The sequence below is a fragment of the Penicillium expansum genome, assembly GCF_000769745.1.
Source record: "Penicillium expansum strain MD-8 chromosome Unknown contig224, whole genome shotgun sequence".
NCBI classification, from domain to species: Eukaryota; Fungi; Ascomycota; class Eurotiomycetes; order Eurotiales; family Aspergillaceae; genus Penicillium; species Penicillium expansum.
The window spans coordinates 117,132-132,884 of NW_015971275.1; the positions used below are offsets into that span (position 1 = coordinate 117,132).

General features: G+C 48.7%; 6 protein-coding genes across 6 annotated transcripts; all 6 read left to right on the forward strand.

Moving 5' to 3' along the window:
* Window positions 1-336: 336 nt before the first annotated feature.
* Window positions 337-4,069, forward strand: chsF (chitin synthase CHS3; the record flags this gene model as incomplete). The annotated part of the gene is made up of 3 exons (XM_016743951.1): window positions 337-3,056; window positions 3,114-3,919; window positions 3,984-4,069. 3 exons carry the CDS (start codon window positions 337-339, stop codon window positions 4,067-4,069), a joined length of 3,612 nt encoding a protein of 1,203 aa, XP_016599664.1.
* A 1,658-nt stretch (window positions 4,070-5,727) lies between these two features.
* On the forward strand, window positions 5,728-8,044 carry PEX2_066810 (WD40 repeat domain-containing protein; the record flags this gene model as incomplete). Its single annotated transcript, XM_016743952.1, has 2 exons — window positions 5,728-6,553; window positions 6,603-8,044. The coding sequence occupies 2 exons, from the start codon at window positions 5,728-5,730 to the stop codon at window positions 8,042-8,044; spliced, it is 2,268 nt and encodes a 755-aa protein (XP_016599665.1).
* A 998-nt stretch (window positions 8,045-9,042) lies between these two features.
* PEX2_066820 (uncharacterized protein) lies at window positions 9,043-10,071 on the forward strand (the record flags this gene model as incomplete). Its single annotated transcript, XM_016743953.1, has 2 exons — window positions 9,043-9,885; window positions 9,946-10,071. 2 exons carry the CDS (start codon window positions 9,043-9,045, stop codon window positions 10,069-10,071), a joined length of 969 nt encoding a protein of 322 aa, XP_016599666.1.
* Window positions 10,072-11,104: 1,033 nt separating this feature from the next.
* PEX2_066830 (cytochrome P450) lies at window positions 11,105-12,785 on the forward strand (the record flags this gene model as incomplete). The annotated part of the gene is made up of 4 exons (XM_016743954.1): window positions 11,105-11,167; window positions 11,231-12,349; window positions 12,412-12,575; window positions 12,632-12,785. 4 exons carry the CDS (start codon window positions 11,105-11,107, stop codon window positions 12,783-12,785), a joined length of 1,500 nt encoding a protein of 499 aa, XP_016599667.1.
* A 957-nt stretch (window positions 12,786-13,742) lies between these two features.
* PEX2_066840 (uncharacterized protein) lies at window positions 13,743-14,216 on the forward strand (the record flags this gene model as incomplete). Its single annotated transcript, XM_016743955.1, has 1 exon — window positions 13,743-14,216. One exon carries the CDS (start codon window positions 13,743-13,745, stop codon window positions 14,214-14,216), a length of 474 nt encoding a protein of 157 aa, XP_016599668.1.
* Window positions 14,217-15,214: 998 nt separating this feature from the next.
* Window positions 15,215-15,700, forward strand: PEX2_066850 (uncharacterized protein; the record flags this gene model as incomplete). Its single annotated transcript, XM_016743956.1, has 2 exons — window positions 15,215-15,302; window positions 15,354-15,700. 2 exons carry the CDS (start codon window positions 15,215-15,217, stop codon window positions 15,698-15,700), a joined length of 435 nt encoding a protein of 144 aa, XP_016599669.1.
* Window positions 15,701-15,753: the final 53 nt, after the last annotated feature.

Consider the following 15,753-nt stretch of genomic DNA (forward strand, 5'->3'; position numbering starts at 1 on the left):
TTGCACAGGCCGACCGTACCACTTGACCACTTTCGCTCAGAACTCCCTTTGCAAGTTTGCAACTCTAGTTGCGGGTCAATAGAGACAGATTGGAAAAAGATTTGAACGGAATCACGGGTCCTAGAGCTCACATTATCGAGGACCGGGTCAGCGCATTTGACATGTTTTAGTCGGCAAACCAAAGATCCATATTGTGAACAGTCTTCCCCACACAACCTGCTGTTGATGAGCGGCAAATAATCAAAGTGAGTGCGCCAGCTGCAAATTCAACTCTAACCAAGTAAACAAACTCCCCAGTCTGGATTGACTAACATTGGGGACCTTCGTAGGAGCGAGATGTCTTTGCCGCAGAGGCCAGGCAAGCCCTCCCCTCGGCGCGAAGAAGGCCGCGCTTTTCGCGAACCCTCTCAGCGCCGTCGACGAGATATCGATTCGGGCGCTTATAGCGACGACCCCACCTCTCCCTCCCACCGACACCGTCGCCGACATTCCAGCCATCGAAGAGCAATGGACACGGACGAAGAGCGCATGGACCGGAGCGGCGACGTGAGACACAAAAAGCGCATGGTCAAACCAGAGCGTAGGAAAGATGATCGTGAACAACCGAACTATCACTATCGTCAAAAATCAAACCACATGCCCACTTTCCCCTCGACGACAGGAAACGATCCGTTGTTGGACAACAGAGATGGCGAGGCGGAGACAAACAGCTCGCGCAGCATGGATATGAAGAGCAAGGATGGTCTGTACGGTGCGCGGGGCAATGTTAACAAGCCCATGGAGCGGGTTCCTAGCAGACATCGCTCGAAGAAGAAGAAGAGAGGCTCGCGTAGGTCGTCTAAGGGAGCTGCGGATGAACAGAAACGCCAGAAGGCGATTGAGCAGAGTGGCCCGCCCGAGCTATGGCCTACATATTGTGTCGTGCTCACATTCTTCATCCCGGACTTTGTGCTGAAATGCTTCGGCATGCCAGAGAAAGAGCAGCGCACTGCTTGGCGGGAGAAGATCGGCCTGATCAGCATCATTGTGATGATCGGTGCTTTTGTTGGTTTCCTGACTTTCGGTTTCACGGCTACGGTTTGTAGCTCACCCCCGGTTCGGTTGAAGGTCAATGAAGTCAGTTCGAACTACATGATCTTCCACGGAAGAGCATACGACTTGGCCGGTTCCAAACACCCCGCTGTCACTGGTATCCCCAGTGGTTCGAATGTTATCTACGACTTGCCACACAAGTATGGAGGACAGGACGGCAGCTTCTTCTTCCAGCAGGTCAACGGTGCGTGCAAGGGATTGATTACGGCTCAGCCTGATAGTGATATTCCGACAAACTCCAATGGAGATCTCGGATGGTACTTCCCCTGTGCGCCCTTCAACCAGGATGGTTCGTCCTCGCCCAATTTGACCACTGCATATTACACCGGTTGGGCTTGCCATACCAGCAAGGCGGCTCGTGAGCCTTTCTACTCACTGAGAAGTGATGGAGATGTGTACTACACATGGGAGGATACGAAGAACAAGAGTCGAAACCTGGCGGTATACTCTGGAAACGTGCTGGACCTCGATCTTCTCGCCTGGTTCGACCGTACCCAGGTTTCTTATCCCAAACAATTCGACGAGCTCCGTAAGAACCCTGATGTCCGCGGTGTTGATCTTACCTACTACCTGCAAAGCGGAGAGGAGAAGAAGATTGGCAAGTGCTTGGCACAGATTATCAAAGTCGGCAGCATTGACACCGATACTGTTGGCTGTATCGCGTCGAAAGTCGTGCTCTACGTGTCCTTGATCTTTATTCTCTCCATTGTGGGTGTCAAATTCGCTTTCGCCCTGCTCTTCCAGTGGTTCCTGGCAGCCAGGTTTGCCGCGCAGACCACGAGTATGTCCTCCGATGCCAGGACTCGCAATCAGCAGATTGAAGATTGGTCCAACGACATCTATCAGCCCGCCCCACGAGTCGCCGAAACCATAATTCCAGATCGCCTCAGCAAACGTGCCAGTTTCCTCCCGACCACGTCCCGTTTCTCGAGCCCGTACAATGTCAACAGCAGCACTGGTAGCAAGCAAAAGCCGATGTATGTCACCATGGCTAGCCAAAACTCGACTACTCGTCTCATGCCCAGCTCCAATCCTGGCACTATGTACAAGTTAAGCCACAGCGGTAGTGGGGGCACCCTGAGCGCTGATAACTCTCGGCATAATCCTGCTGCTAGTCGGACTAGTTTGGTTCCTCCCGCTCAGGGTCAGCAAGATCCGGGTTACGCTACACTATCGACGGATCAAGATGGGCTAGGTCCTGCCGGTTTCATTCACGAGGCTGTTGTTCCTCAGCCTCCACCTGAATGGCAGCCATTCGGCTACCCTCTCGCTCACAGTCTTTGTCTTATTACTTGCTACTCTGAAGGTGAAGAGGGTATTAGGTCGACTATAGATTCTATTGCCATGACCGACTACCCGAACAGCCACAAGACGATCTTGGTCATCTGTGATGGTGTTATCAAGGGTAAGGGAGAGGAATTCTCCACCCCTGATATTGTGTTGGGTATGCTCAAGGACCCTGTTGTTCCCAAGGACGAAGTTCAGCCCTATTCCTATGTGGCTGTGGCCACTGGCTCCAAGCGACACAACATGGCCAAGGTTTACACTGGGTTCTACGACTACGGCGATACTTCCATCATCCCGGCGGAGAAGCAGCAGCGTGTTCCCATGATGTTGATTGTCAAGTGCGGAACTCCCCAGGAGGCCACCCAGGCAAAGCCTGGTAACCGAGGCAAGCGTGACAGTCAGATCATTCTCATGTCTTTCCTCCAGAAGGTCATGTTCGACGAGCGTATGACGGAACTCGAGTTCGAGATGTTCAATGGCTTGTGGAATGTCACGGGCATCGCGCCGGACTTCTACGAGCTTGTTCTCATGGTCGACGCCGATACAAAGGTGTTCCCAGACAGTCTGACACACATGGTGTCGGCCATGGTGAAGGACCCAGAAATCATGGGTCTCTGCGGAGAAACCAAGATCGCCAACAAGACCGACAGTTGGGTAACAATGATTCAGGTCTTCGAGTAAGTTCCCCACCGTTTATGGTGTACCCAGCAGCACAATAACTAATTCCACCACAGGTACTTCATCTCCCACCACCAAGCCAAATCATTCGAATCCGTCTTCGGTGGTGTAACCTGTCTTCCTGGATGTTTCACCATGTACCGAATCAAAGCCCCTAAGGGTGGCCAGAACTACTGGGTCCCTATTCTCGCGAATCCCGATATCGTTGAACACTACTCGGAAAACGTTGTCGACACCCTCCACAAGAAGAACCTCCTCCTTCTCGGTGAAGATCGTTACCTAACCACCCTGATGCTGAAGACCTTCCCGAAACGCAAACAGATCTTCGTCCCGCAAGCCGTCTGCAAAACAGTCGTTCCAGATTCATTCCTCGTCCTGCTCTCCCAGCGCCGTCGCTGGATCAACAGTACCGTCCACAACCTCTTCGAACTGGTCCTGGTGCGCGATCTATGTGGAACCTTCTGCTTCAGCATGCAGTTCGTCATCTTCATCGAGCTGATCGGAACCCTCGTCCTACCCGCCGCAATCTCGTTCACCATCTACGTCGTCATTATCTCCATCGTCAGGAGACCCGTGCAGATCATTCCGCTCGTTCTACTCGCCCTGGTCTTGGGTCTGCCTGGTGTTTTGATCGTCGTCACGGCACACAAATTCGTCTACGTGCTCTGGATGTTCATTTACCTCCTCTCGCTTCCAGTTTGGAACTTCATTCTGCCTATGTACGCGTTCTGGAAGTTCGATGATTTCAGTTGGGGTGATACCCGTAAGACTGCTGGTGAGCAGGATAAGGGACACGGTGATGGCGAGGGTGAGTTTGATAGTACGAAGATCACGATGAAGAGGTGGCGGGATTTCGAAAAAGGTATGTCATATTCCGTTCTCTTGGATTTATTTGATGAATGGGTTAATTCTAACATTCTTGATAGAACGCCGCCTGCGCAGTTCGTGGTCACAGCCGCATGCTTCGACGGATCCTTATCCTTCGCAGCATGAGACTTACTCACATTATTAACGAAAGCGATAGCGCTTGCTTTATTCTTTTCTTCTTTTATGCTTCGCTTTTGTCTGTTTCTCCCGGATGCATCTGGGTTCGACGTGATTTATTGTATCATTTACATATCGGCGTTCAAATATTCTTATAATATAGTTCTGGTTACACGACTGACGAGTTCATTTTTTTTACGTGTGCTCATATCTTTGATTTTTTCTGGACTTTTTTCGCTTCTGTTTCAAGCATTAGGCATTTCACTTTGGTTTGTACTTTGTACGGCATTTTGGACCGGGCGCGTTGTGCTGTTGATAATAAATACATCGTCATGCCTATCGAAATAGCGTAATTGAAATAGCGTTATGAACCCTGTTAACGAACATGAACTACATATGTAAGTTATGTTCTGACATTTCACAGGTCGACTGCATAGCCCCATGTGTTCAGCCCAAGCTGTGCCCAAAAGGATCAAAGCGCAAGTCACCGGGCTTGTCCGGGTTACTGAATGCACTATATGGACTATATGCACTATATGGACTATACGTACTCCCTGCATTATTTACATATGCGAGGCTCGAATCTATCATAAAGAATGCTTTGTTAGATTTCGTTAGATTTCGTTAGTTTACTTTTCATGCTTAATCCTTGAACTATATCTTGATCTTCTTTATAATCAAATAGTAATGCACACCCACAGTTGTAGAAGAATAAATATTAGACTGAATATTCAGAGGTGATTATCCCTGCATTCTTCGATGTATCATCTTTTGCCAGATCCCGTATGCTTTCTTTTTTTTGTCTACAAAATCCATCGGCATCTTCTCCCCGATCAACTCGGAACCGAAAAGGCGGAGAATGTCAACTCTCACGTTTCTCCTCCCACGTTCTATCTGACTTCGCTGCATGAGAGTCAGAATATCCCTTTCCAAGCTTCTTCCTTTTCTGTCATTCCTTGCAGGCCCCTCGGAAAAGTCTACCGCGCACTGCCCTGTGGATTTTTCCCCCTCTATTTCCCTTTGGATCAGCCCACAGCTATCGGCGTTTCATCTCCCACTAGTAGCCATAGCAGAACCCGATATTACATTACTTCTACCGAGTACTCTACAGTTTTGATCTCTACCCATCTTTCTCTTCCCCGGCTTCTCCTAAACCCCTCTGCGTTTGAACTCGCCACTTTCTGCTCTCCGCCTTTTCCTGCTCGCGTCATATACGCGGGCTTGGAAATCAACGCCACGCCTGCAGTGTGGGGTTGAACTCTCCGAGTCAGCATCAGCACTCAGCTGCGAGACACATCGCTGCACAAGCAAATCCAGGATCTGTGTGACTCCCCCAAAAAAGTGTTGCTGTAGGTACACTCTAGCACTGTCTATTTGATTACTGGTTCGTTTCCTCCGCTTGTGCGACCGCTACCTGTCATCCCTGCCCATTTGACCCTTTGGGACGTGATCGTCCGTCCCGCCTTGCTGCACGGTGCCTGGAACAGGCAACCAATACTCAGCTGGGTTTGAAGGCAACGACTTATCGGGGTTCGAGACAGATGTCCATGGCGGTCGATGCTTCATTCTAGCGACTGTAACTCCGCGAACCGCCCTTCCGACTTCCCTGCCCGCTTGCGAGATCCCGCTGCATCGCCGCGCCATGTGTCATGTGATATCGATGGTCAATTAGTTTAACCCCGAGTCATGAATCCTTCTCCACATCATTCTGGTACTGGGCTGTCGAGTCAGGAAGACAATGCGACAGCCTTGAACCCAACTCTCGATTCGCATACATTTTCTACCGATCGATTTGCCGCGCCGACGAATATGACTTCCCAAATCGATCACCGTTTACATGACGTGGGCGTTGCGGCTCTTGCTGCTGTGTCTCAGTACCCGCGTGCGGTGGATGATGCGCACAGGGATTCTTTTATGGTGTCGGAAGTCGTCAACGCTGTTACGAGCGCTGGTAGTCCTCCGGATTATCGGCATTTGGATTCTAGTGGTTCATTGCTACCGGGACACAGGGGCCATTTCCAACAATCTGGAATGGGAGGTGTCCCTTCGGCTGGACCGGCGTTTGTCTTTGGCGCGAATCCGAGTGGCAACGTGGATATGGAAACGATTGTCCGGAATTTGATTCACCGCACCGCCGGCCGGCAAAATATCGCCATCGCACCAGCTAGCGACATCGAGGATGCTCAGAAGGATCTGGTTAGGGATTACGAGTCAGCTACCATGGAAGATAACCCGTCACCCTCTTCGACGTCCGATGACGAGCTTGAAGACTTCCTCCGATTCTATCCGGATGAAGAGGAGTATTACTACCAGCGCAAGGAGCGCCCGACGCATGAAGCCGAAATGCCAGACTGCGATCTGGATGATTTTTATAATAGTATCAGTTATGACGATATTGATGTGGATCTCGGCCAAACTATGGGAGTGTCTGCGACAGAACGTTTGGAGAACTTTGCTGACGATCAAATGGAATTCGCTGAACCACACCCCGCAACTTTAGTCCACACATCCAGTAAGGCGCTGTGACGTTTGAGACAAGACCCTAGCTAATTCACCTCTAGCATACGAGCGGAACTTCACGATTGATGAATTCATCCAGCGCTGGATGGTCTCAATAAACGTCATTCCCCGTGGCTTCCATTCTGAAAGCCGAATTCCACCACAGCTCCGCCCACTCTCAAAAATGATTAGCTGGAAACCGCCACAGGAGGTTGTTCGGCCGTCCGGCTGGAGACGCGATTTCTATGATCTGCAGCAGATTCCATGGACAGAAACCTTGCGAGTGACGCGGTCCGATGCACGAGCCGTGCGCGACGCCTGGTATACTTCGTATCATAACCTGGATTACTCGCACATCAGCCATGCAAAGCACCTTCCACAACATGAAACCTTTTTCCGCGAGAGCTCCATGCACAATTCACATAAAGCCTCTATCGAACACTTCCAACTCCGCAATCTGATGTCGACTCCAGCATCCAACACCGTCCATTTCGCCTCCAACTCAAAAGTATTTTCCTGGACCCCAACAACCGGCGACGCACGCTGTATAATCGACATGAGCCAACCGGACCCCGAATCAGGCTTCCTCGGCCCCGTCAAAATCTCCACCATGAAAACAGCCCACGGCCTCACAATCGCAGGCGGGTTCTGCGGCGAATACGCCCTACGCAGCACCAGCGGCTCCGACCCCGGCATAAAGGGCCTCGTAACCCCGGACTTCAACGACGGAATCACCAACCACGTCGACATAATCCCCAACCGAACCGGCCCCTCCCCAAGAGGCGTCTTCGCCTCAAACGACAAACACCTCCGCATCCTTGACACAGAAACAAACATCTTCATCTACGACCAAGAACTCTCCCAACCAATAAACTGCACCGCCACATCCCCGGACAGCCGTCTGCGCGTCGTGATAGGCGACTCGCCAGACGCATGGGTCATCGAATCCGACACAGGCCGTCCAGTCCATCCCCTCCGCGGCCACCGTGATTTCGGCTTCGCATGCGCCTGGTCTCCAGATATGCGCCATATAGCAACCTCAAACCAAGACAAGACAGTCATCATCTGGGACGCGCGCACATGGCGGCCCCTTGAGACTATCGAGTCCGACGTCGCGGGATACCGCTCGCTGCGCTTCTCGCCTGTCGGCGGTGGCCCGCGCACTCTTCTCTGCACCGAGCCTGCGGATCGGATTTCTGTTGTTGATGCGCAGCTCTTCCGTTCACGGCAGGTGCATGATTTCTTTGGTGAGATTGGTGGTGCTGATTACGCGCCTGATGGTGCTGAGATCTGGGTTGCGAATACCGATCGTCATTTCGGTGGGTTCATGCAGTATGAGCGCAGACAGTGGGGACAGCGCGTTGGGTTGACGGATTTGCCGTGTGAGTGGGTTACCGAGGATGAATTGGCCTTGGATTCGAGGTGTGTTTTGAGTAAGCGGGAGAGGGGTCTGAGGTTTTTGAGGAATTTATCCGATGAGGAGCATGATGAGTTGATTCTTTGATTTGATTTGATTTGATTTGATTGTTCGATTTCGGTGGATGCTATTGTTTCTTGTTGTCTGTTGTCTGTCTCTTTTTCTTCTCTTCTGGATTGGTATTATTTGCGCCTTTTCATCTGCATCTGATACCCTGGGCTACGGCGTTGGTGGTTGTTTATATTCGTTTCTTTTGTTTTAGAGTATTGGATGTGGATTCATGACGATATGTTGTAGGCTCATCCCAATAATGTGTCCTATTTAGTCCCCCTCAACTGTGACAGTGCAGGTGCAATTCAACCCAATCTGAGCTCTTCGCTATCCGATCGAATACCCCGTCATTCGGGCCGTGTCTGTATACTCCCTGGGCAGCCCTGGAGGGATGACTTGAGGCACATGACCTCGGGACTCGGTGCATATATCATCCGGTCATGTTATAAGAAATCCATTCTCTACATGAGTACCCAGGTGAACATCTCATTTTGTACAGCCTAGGATGTGTAGTAAGTAATAAAAGGAACCAGTCCTCCTACTGCCAATTTATTTGACTTCTGATTGCCTTGACTTTATTCCACCAAGGTATGATACCTGTTCTGTGGTTATAGCGAGCATTACCAGCGCTTGGTACAACTTCTGTTCAGCTTCATATCGTAGTCGCCCCATATAAACTCCGAACTATCGCCTAAAACATACCAAAACACACTAAAATCACCAGAACCAGCCAAAAAGAAATCCAAAATCAATAGTCAACCTCTCAAAACATGCACTGAACAGCCCACTTGTCAATAATTGGCCACCTCAGCTCCGATCCACCCCATCCGATCGAACAGCGAATCGCCCAAATCAGTGCGATCAACAAAAAAATGCCCCGCAACCCCTCCTCGTCCAACCTCAGCTGAAGCTCTTCGATTCCATTCGGTTGTTTGAGTTTTGCTATTAAATTCACAGATTTAATTTCCATTTCCACTTTTCCTCTTAACTCACCCTATCTCTATCTCATTCTCATTCTCCATCTACCTACAACCATGTCTTACCGCGATAACCAGGAATACGGCAGTGGCGGCGGCGGCGGTGCTAGCAACAGCTACTACAACAGCAACGAGGATTTCTCCGGCCGTAACAACAACAATAACAACAACAACTCTTACGGTGGCTCCAGCGGTGGTTACGGCAACTCCAACGAGGGCCGCTCCAACGAGGGTTACGGAAACCAGAACCAAGGTCAGGGTTACGGTGGCCGTCAAGAATCCCACGGTAGCGGTGGCTACGGTAACAACAACAACAACAACAACAACGACTCCTACGGTGGATCCAGCGGTGGCTACGGAAACTCCTCCAACGACGGCTACAACCCGAACCAAAACCAGAACCAGGGCAACTACGGCGGCCGTCAGGAATCCCACAACAGCGGTGGCTACGGAGGCAACAACAACAACAACAACTCCTCCGGCTACGGCAACAACTCCTCCTCCAACCACCACTCTTCCCACAACAACAACGACGACGATGACTTCAGCAGCGCCGCCTCGCACGCACAGGAGAACCACAGCAGCGAAGACAAGTCCCTGTTCAGCACTGCTTTGAACTTCCTCAAGGACCGCCAGAGCTCCGGCGGCGATATCGACGAGCAGCAGGCGGCTAATGCCCACCAGGCCATGTACGGCTCCGGCAGCTCGTCGAACCAGCAGCATGATTCCAGCACCATCGGTGCTGGTGCTGCGATGCAGGCTTTGAAGATGTTTACCGGTGGAAACAGTGGTAGCAGTGGAAGCAGTGATGGTGGTATGGATAAGAACAAGCTTATTGGCCTTGCTATGGCTCAGGCTGGGAAGTTGTTTGATGAGAAGAATGGATCTGGGGGTAATGTGGTATGTTCTTCTTATTCTTCTTTTGGTTGGGGATGATGATGCTAATGGTTCTTGTTTTAGTCCGGTGATAAGCAGTCCGCTGTTAACTCTGCTGCCGAGATGGCGCTTAAGATGTACATGAAGAATCAGGGTGGTGGCTCTGGTGGTGCTGGAGGACTTATGAGTCTTGCTAGCAAGTTCTTGTAAATGGTTCGATTTGCATATGTACCGGATAATGTCTGGCCCTTGAGATCTTTCTATCTCTATTTTAGTGCGCTTGTCACTCTTTGAAGAAGAAACAATCCAGGAAATCAGCGAAGAGAGGATAACAGTACTTCGTACAGAGGAAATGTAGCTGTATAAAGTTTTGTTGACCGAGGGACTGGTTGGGGCTTTCGGAACAACGCTGTAAGGGTTGTCGCGCATCGATTCCATTTTTGTGCCTGCCAGTCATTAATTTTTAGAATTAGCATTAGGGTTATGTTTCCATCGGTATAAACCATAAGAGTAGAGTATAACATAGTTCTAAGAACACAGATAAACCTATAGACGAGAATGCTTCAGCTTAAATATTTCCCAACCACTATTTCATGTTTACCCATAGCCTCATTTCCAATGATACTGCATACCCCTTAGCTCGCTTAGTTCTATTCTAAATATGATTCAATCTGTCTTGGCTAATGGTGCCAATAGATGAGCTCTACACCGCAGCGAGCCCTAATTGGTCCTCGTTGGGATTTTAGACTCTGAGTGACTACTGGCAATGGTCGAGAGATTCGATTTGGGAAAACTTATTTTACCAAATCTCAAGGTTAACGGTTTGTCTAATCAAATTTCGTGCTTAATCATGATTATGCAGGTACTTACATGGGGTCAAAATATGTCCGAGGGAAACAAGTTATGCACTAATTATCCCCAGTTTCCATGGCATACGCCACTCCCGTCTCAACCGTTAACATAGATTCTGCAGCAATATGGGCGTCGATCAATTTCAATTCAATTTGAAATGTACATTTATCCCTCATAGTGTGATGTGATTACGAAATTTATCATTGCCCCTGCAGGCTTAGCTAGGTGTCAGTTTAGCGCGATCATAACTATGCACGAAACAGCCTGCACAATTCAAAACCAAAGTGACATTATGGTCAAGTTGTTAATATAATATGTTCCAAGCCTATTCTACTTTCCTGTTATTACAATCTATCATTTTTGACCCAGAAGAACATTCTCATAATCCAAGATGCTGCTTGAATCCGCTTCAGCTTTGCTGCATGGAAATTACATTTCAGCCATCGCCACTTCGGTGCGCTTACTCCTCTCTTTCTACCAAGCCATTCTTGCTGATGTGCTAACATATTTTGTTTAGATTTTTCTGGTGTTAGTCTCGCAGGCATACTACCAGATCTTCATCAACCCTCTTGGAAAATATGCTGGACCAAAGTTCGCAGCTATATCACGGATACCTCAGCTCTACCATACCTTCAAAGGCGACCTGCTTGAATGGACCAGTGGACTACATTCTCTACACGGCGATGTAATCCGCATCGCCCCAGATGAGCTGAGCTATGCGACTGGCGAGGCATGGAAGGGAATCTACGGTCATGCCACCGCAGGGAAACCAGTCACGGAGAAGGACCCTCGATTCTATGGTCCATCATTTAACGGAGCGCCAGATATCATCAGAGGAAATGGACCTGACCATGCCCGTTTCCGCCGCAACTTCTCGCACGCCTTTTCTGATCGGGCGCTTCGAGAACAACAATCTCTGATCTGTCGATATGTGGACACTTTAGTTCACAGCCTCCAGAAAACAATCAAGCAGGATCCCAATGCGAAAATAAATATGGTCCGCATGCTCAATTTGACCACCTTTGACATCATGGGAGATTTGACCTTCGGTGACTCCTTGAACCTGTTAGCTGGAACTGGTAACCTCAATTGGGTGTCTGCGGTTTTTGTCAGTATAAAAGCCAATGCTGTGCGCAGACTGGCACGCTACGTCCCTTGGACTTCCCCCATTGCTCAAAGGCTCATTCCGAAGGAATTGAAGCAACAAAGCATTGCTCATTACGAGGCCTCGCAGGAGCTTGTTGATAAAAGGATTGACGGCGACCATACCCTGCAAAAACCTGACATCTGGGGCATTGTCATGAGTCAAAAGGAGGAACTCCGTCTTAGTCGCTCGGAGATGTATGCCAATTCCCAGGTGTTCATGGTTGCAGGTACCGAGACTACTGCAACTGCACTAAGTGGCTTGCTCTACCATCTCCTGACGACTCCTGAAAAGATGAAGATCATTGTAGAGGAAGTTCGTGAAACTTTTAAGAAAGACTCTGACATCGACATGAGATCTCTGGAGCGTATGCCATATCTCAATGCGTGCATTGAGGAAGGGTTGCGCATCTACCCTCCGGTCCCGGTGGGTCTGCCTCGCATCGCTCCCAATGAGGGATTGCTTGTCTGTGGAGAACATATTCCAGGAAAGGTATTTTCTTTCCCGCTCACTATTTTCTATGCTTGATTTCTAATATCTGAATGATATAATAGACTGTGCTTTCAGTTCATCACTGGTCTACCTATCGCAATGCTCAAAACTTTCGACTGCCAAATCAGTTCATCCCGGAGCGTTGGATTGGCGATGAGTTTGCCACTGATAATAAGGCTGCATTCCAACCATTCTCGTTCGGCCCTCGCAACTGCATTGGAAAGAAGTATGTCCTCATCCTTCTCTCCGAATGGTAGTGCTCAGTAGCTAATGATTGAATAGTCTTGCATACCACGAAATGCGTCTCATTCTGGCCAAAGTGCTATATAACTTTGAGCTTTCTCTTCTCCCCGAGTCTATTGGTTGGGAGAAACAGAAAACCTTCTTTCTGTGGGAGAAGAATGATTTGATGGTTCAGCTGAAGGCTAGAAAGTAAAGCGATCTAGCTCATTAGAAGTGGATTATATGATTCTATATCTTGATCCACTAGAAGTAGATATTGACCATGAGCATATCCTGTCTTGCATAGCATAGCATTGCCATACTCCTTTGAGACTTTTTATCTTCCAATTGGAATGTTCTTCGCATCTAGAAACAGTCTGAGCTTACTTAGCCTAAATACATTTCAAGTGCCAATAGTAACTTTAGTGGAATATCATTTATCATCGCTTAATTGCTCCCCCAGATTCCCATTGCCAAGTAAGCCTTTTATTAGCCCCGATGTCGGTTGATAACAACTTAATGTATCTTACGTTTGTTATTTACGCTCGCAGGGTTAATTATATTTAATCAGACAACAAATGAGGCTGAATGATGGTCTTTCTTCTTATCCTTGATTTGAAATACAACCGACGTCGTATACCCAAATTCACTGCGACCCAACTTCAAAATGTACCCCTCCAACTTGAGGCTTTCAGCCGCAAATGACGATGCCCTAGTCAGACATGCAGCCCAGCCAGACTCCCGTATTTCAACTTGTCTACTCCATACCTGTCAGCCTGTTCAGCCCCACCTGTACTTCGTATGTATTGGTGATATGAGTTTAATTAATATCAAATGGCTTGTGGCAGATTAACGCAGCTTGTTTATGGCTTTCCTATTAGCGTGTACTTATTGCAGCATCCCTGACCTAGTTTCCTCTGTATCTCCGACTCTCCCAGCAGAAATTACCAAATCTACTCACTCTATTAAGATAAATTATTCCAGCGACTCTCATGGCAAATCCAGTATGGGCAGATGGGCCATGGTCACTAATTGAAACCCCTTCCAAAACGCAAGACGTGGTAAGAAATCATTTTCAACTCTCTGTTTCGATTACATTTCACTTATTCTTTCTTAGTCAAAACATGCGGCTATTTACATTGCAAACGAAATGGCCTGTACCCATAACTGCATGATCCGAGGCCTAAACAGCATCTACCTCCAAGCAGAGCATGTCCAGAAACCCCAAGACATTGAAGATTTTCTCTTCTTCATCAAGTCCTGGGCAAGCTGGGTGTCCGATCATCATATCCTGGAAGAAACACAAATGTTTCCCGGTTTCGAGAAAGTCATTGGCACGGCTGGCTTCCTCGACACTAATGTAGAACAGCACCATGCATTCCAGCCGCAGTTGAAAATCCTTCAAGAGTATTCCAGCCATACTGGCCATGCGGATTACGATGCCAAGACGATCCGAAGAACCATTGAGGAAATGGCGCCCAGTTTCCACCGCCATCTAAGCGACGAATTCAACAGTCTCCTCTCAATGGAGCCGTATAATGAAGCGGCGTTGTTGAAGGTGTACAAAAATTGTGTAGCTGAAGCAACCAAGCAAGACAAGGTATATTGTGACCTGCAAACCCTGGAGATTGAACGAGATTATTAGTGCTGATAAAATCTTCCATGACAGCAAGTGGTCCCTCCCATGGTACTCGGCCTGCGGGACGTTACCTTCGAGGGAGGCAACCAGTGGCCTTCGCTGCCTCCTATGGCTGCATGGGTGATATCGTATTTTTTGGCCAGACGAAATTCTGGTGCATGGCGCTTTCTTCCTTGTGATAGCTCGGGAAAGCCTCGCTCGTTGGCATTTGGGCCCGGGGATGACAACGCAGCAGCAACAGGCTAGGAATGGGATATCTTGTTCCTCTTACCTTTCCTATCGTCATCACTATTGCTGCGCGAGAAAGTATATAGTACGCATATAATTATTCAAATCCTTTTAGTGTTCTAGAATCCCTACCAGACAGCTAACTATACTACGGAAATGGCCTTCCAACGCTAGAAGGGCGTTAGTAATATCATTCTTTACTTTCAACGTAAATATACAAATAGCTTGATTTCGCCAGGCTCGGGTGTCTACTTGATTGGTTAGCAATACTTGCTCTTCCTTCGCAGATCCGCAGCTCTATACGACCAGACCAATCAAACAGCAGCGGCTCTTATATCGTGTATTCCAAGGTTTACATGAATACAGCCTGGCTCCCTCTAAAGTTTCCAAGAGGCGGGCTTCTCCGGAATTTATCCTGAACTTGGGCCTCCTGCGTAACTTCTTTGTCGTGTTAGTCTGTTTTGACTTTTTGCTTAGCTTTTCCTGGTCGGTTTGGCCTCTCACAACTGTGCCGTGAGGGCATTGAAGCAACAACAAGCCTCCACGAGCCTCTAAGTTTGTTTTTGGCATTCTACTCCATACACGCCTGATATACAGACGGAATAATATCTCTCAGCCCTGGAGGTGTGGGGATTGAATTCACCACGTCAGTAAAGTTCAGCAGCCGCGATCATCACCCCGCCCCGGGTTATATATACTAGTATCTCCCTCCCATAGACAATGTCTCTTTTTCAGTACAGTACCACTCTTACAATGATAAATTGATCTCAACCATCATGTCAGCTTTACCAGTCATTACCTGTGGCAGCGCCAACCCCCAGATCTTCAACGCTGTGAAACCTCTTTACTTACCCGAGTACGAAAGTAAGGAACATACAGCCCTTACTTAAAACCAAAAACTAACATCATCCATAGTTATACATAACGTCATCAGCAGCAACTTGGGAGCAGTCGAAATACCCGCTTTGCTGCAAGGGCAGATCCCTCCCATTGCCGAAGAGCCCAATCGTGGCACAATGAACTATTCCAAGCTACCCGTCGCTGTGTTTGCGGGGGCTTTATATAGCGATGAGGAAATTGATGAGATGCGCCAGGCATCCCAAGGATTCAGTTCTATCCCTTGGTTGAAGATGAATATGAGTGTGCCCAAGCCGCCGCTGGGACCGGGGTATGCGGAGCATGTCGTGGAGAGAATCAAGACTTGTATGAAGAAGATCGAAGCCGAGGGGAAGTTGGAACAAGATGGTTTGTGGCTGTATTGAAAGAGAGAGAGAGAAAGTGTGTTTACAACGCATGTATGGTGGGTGATAGTTAG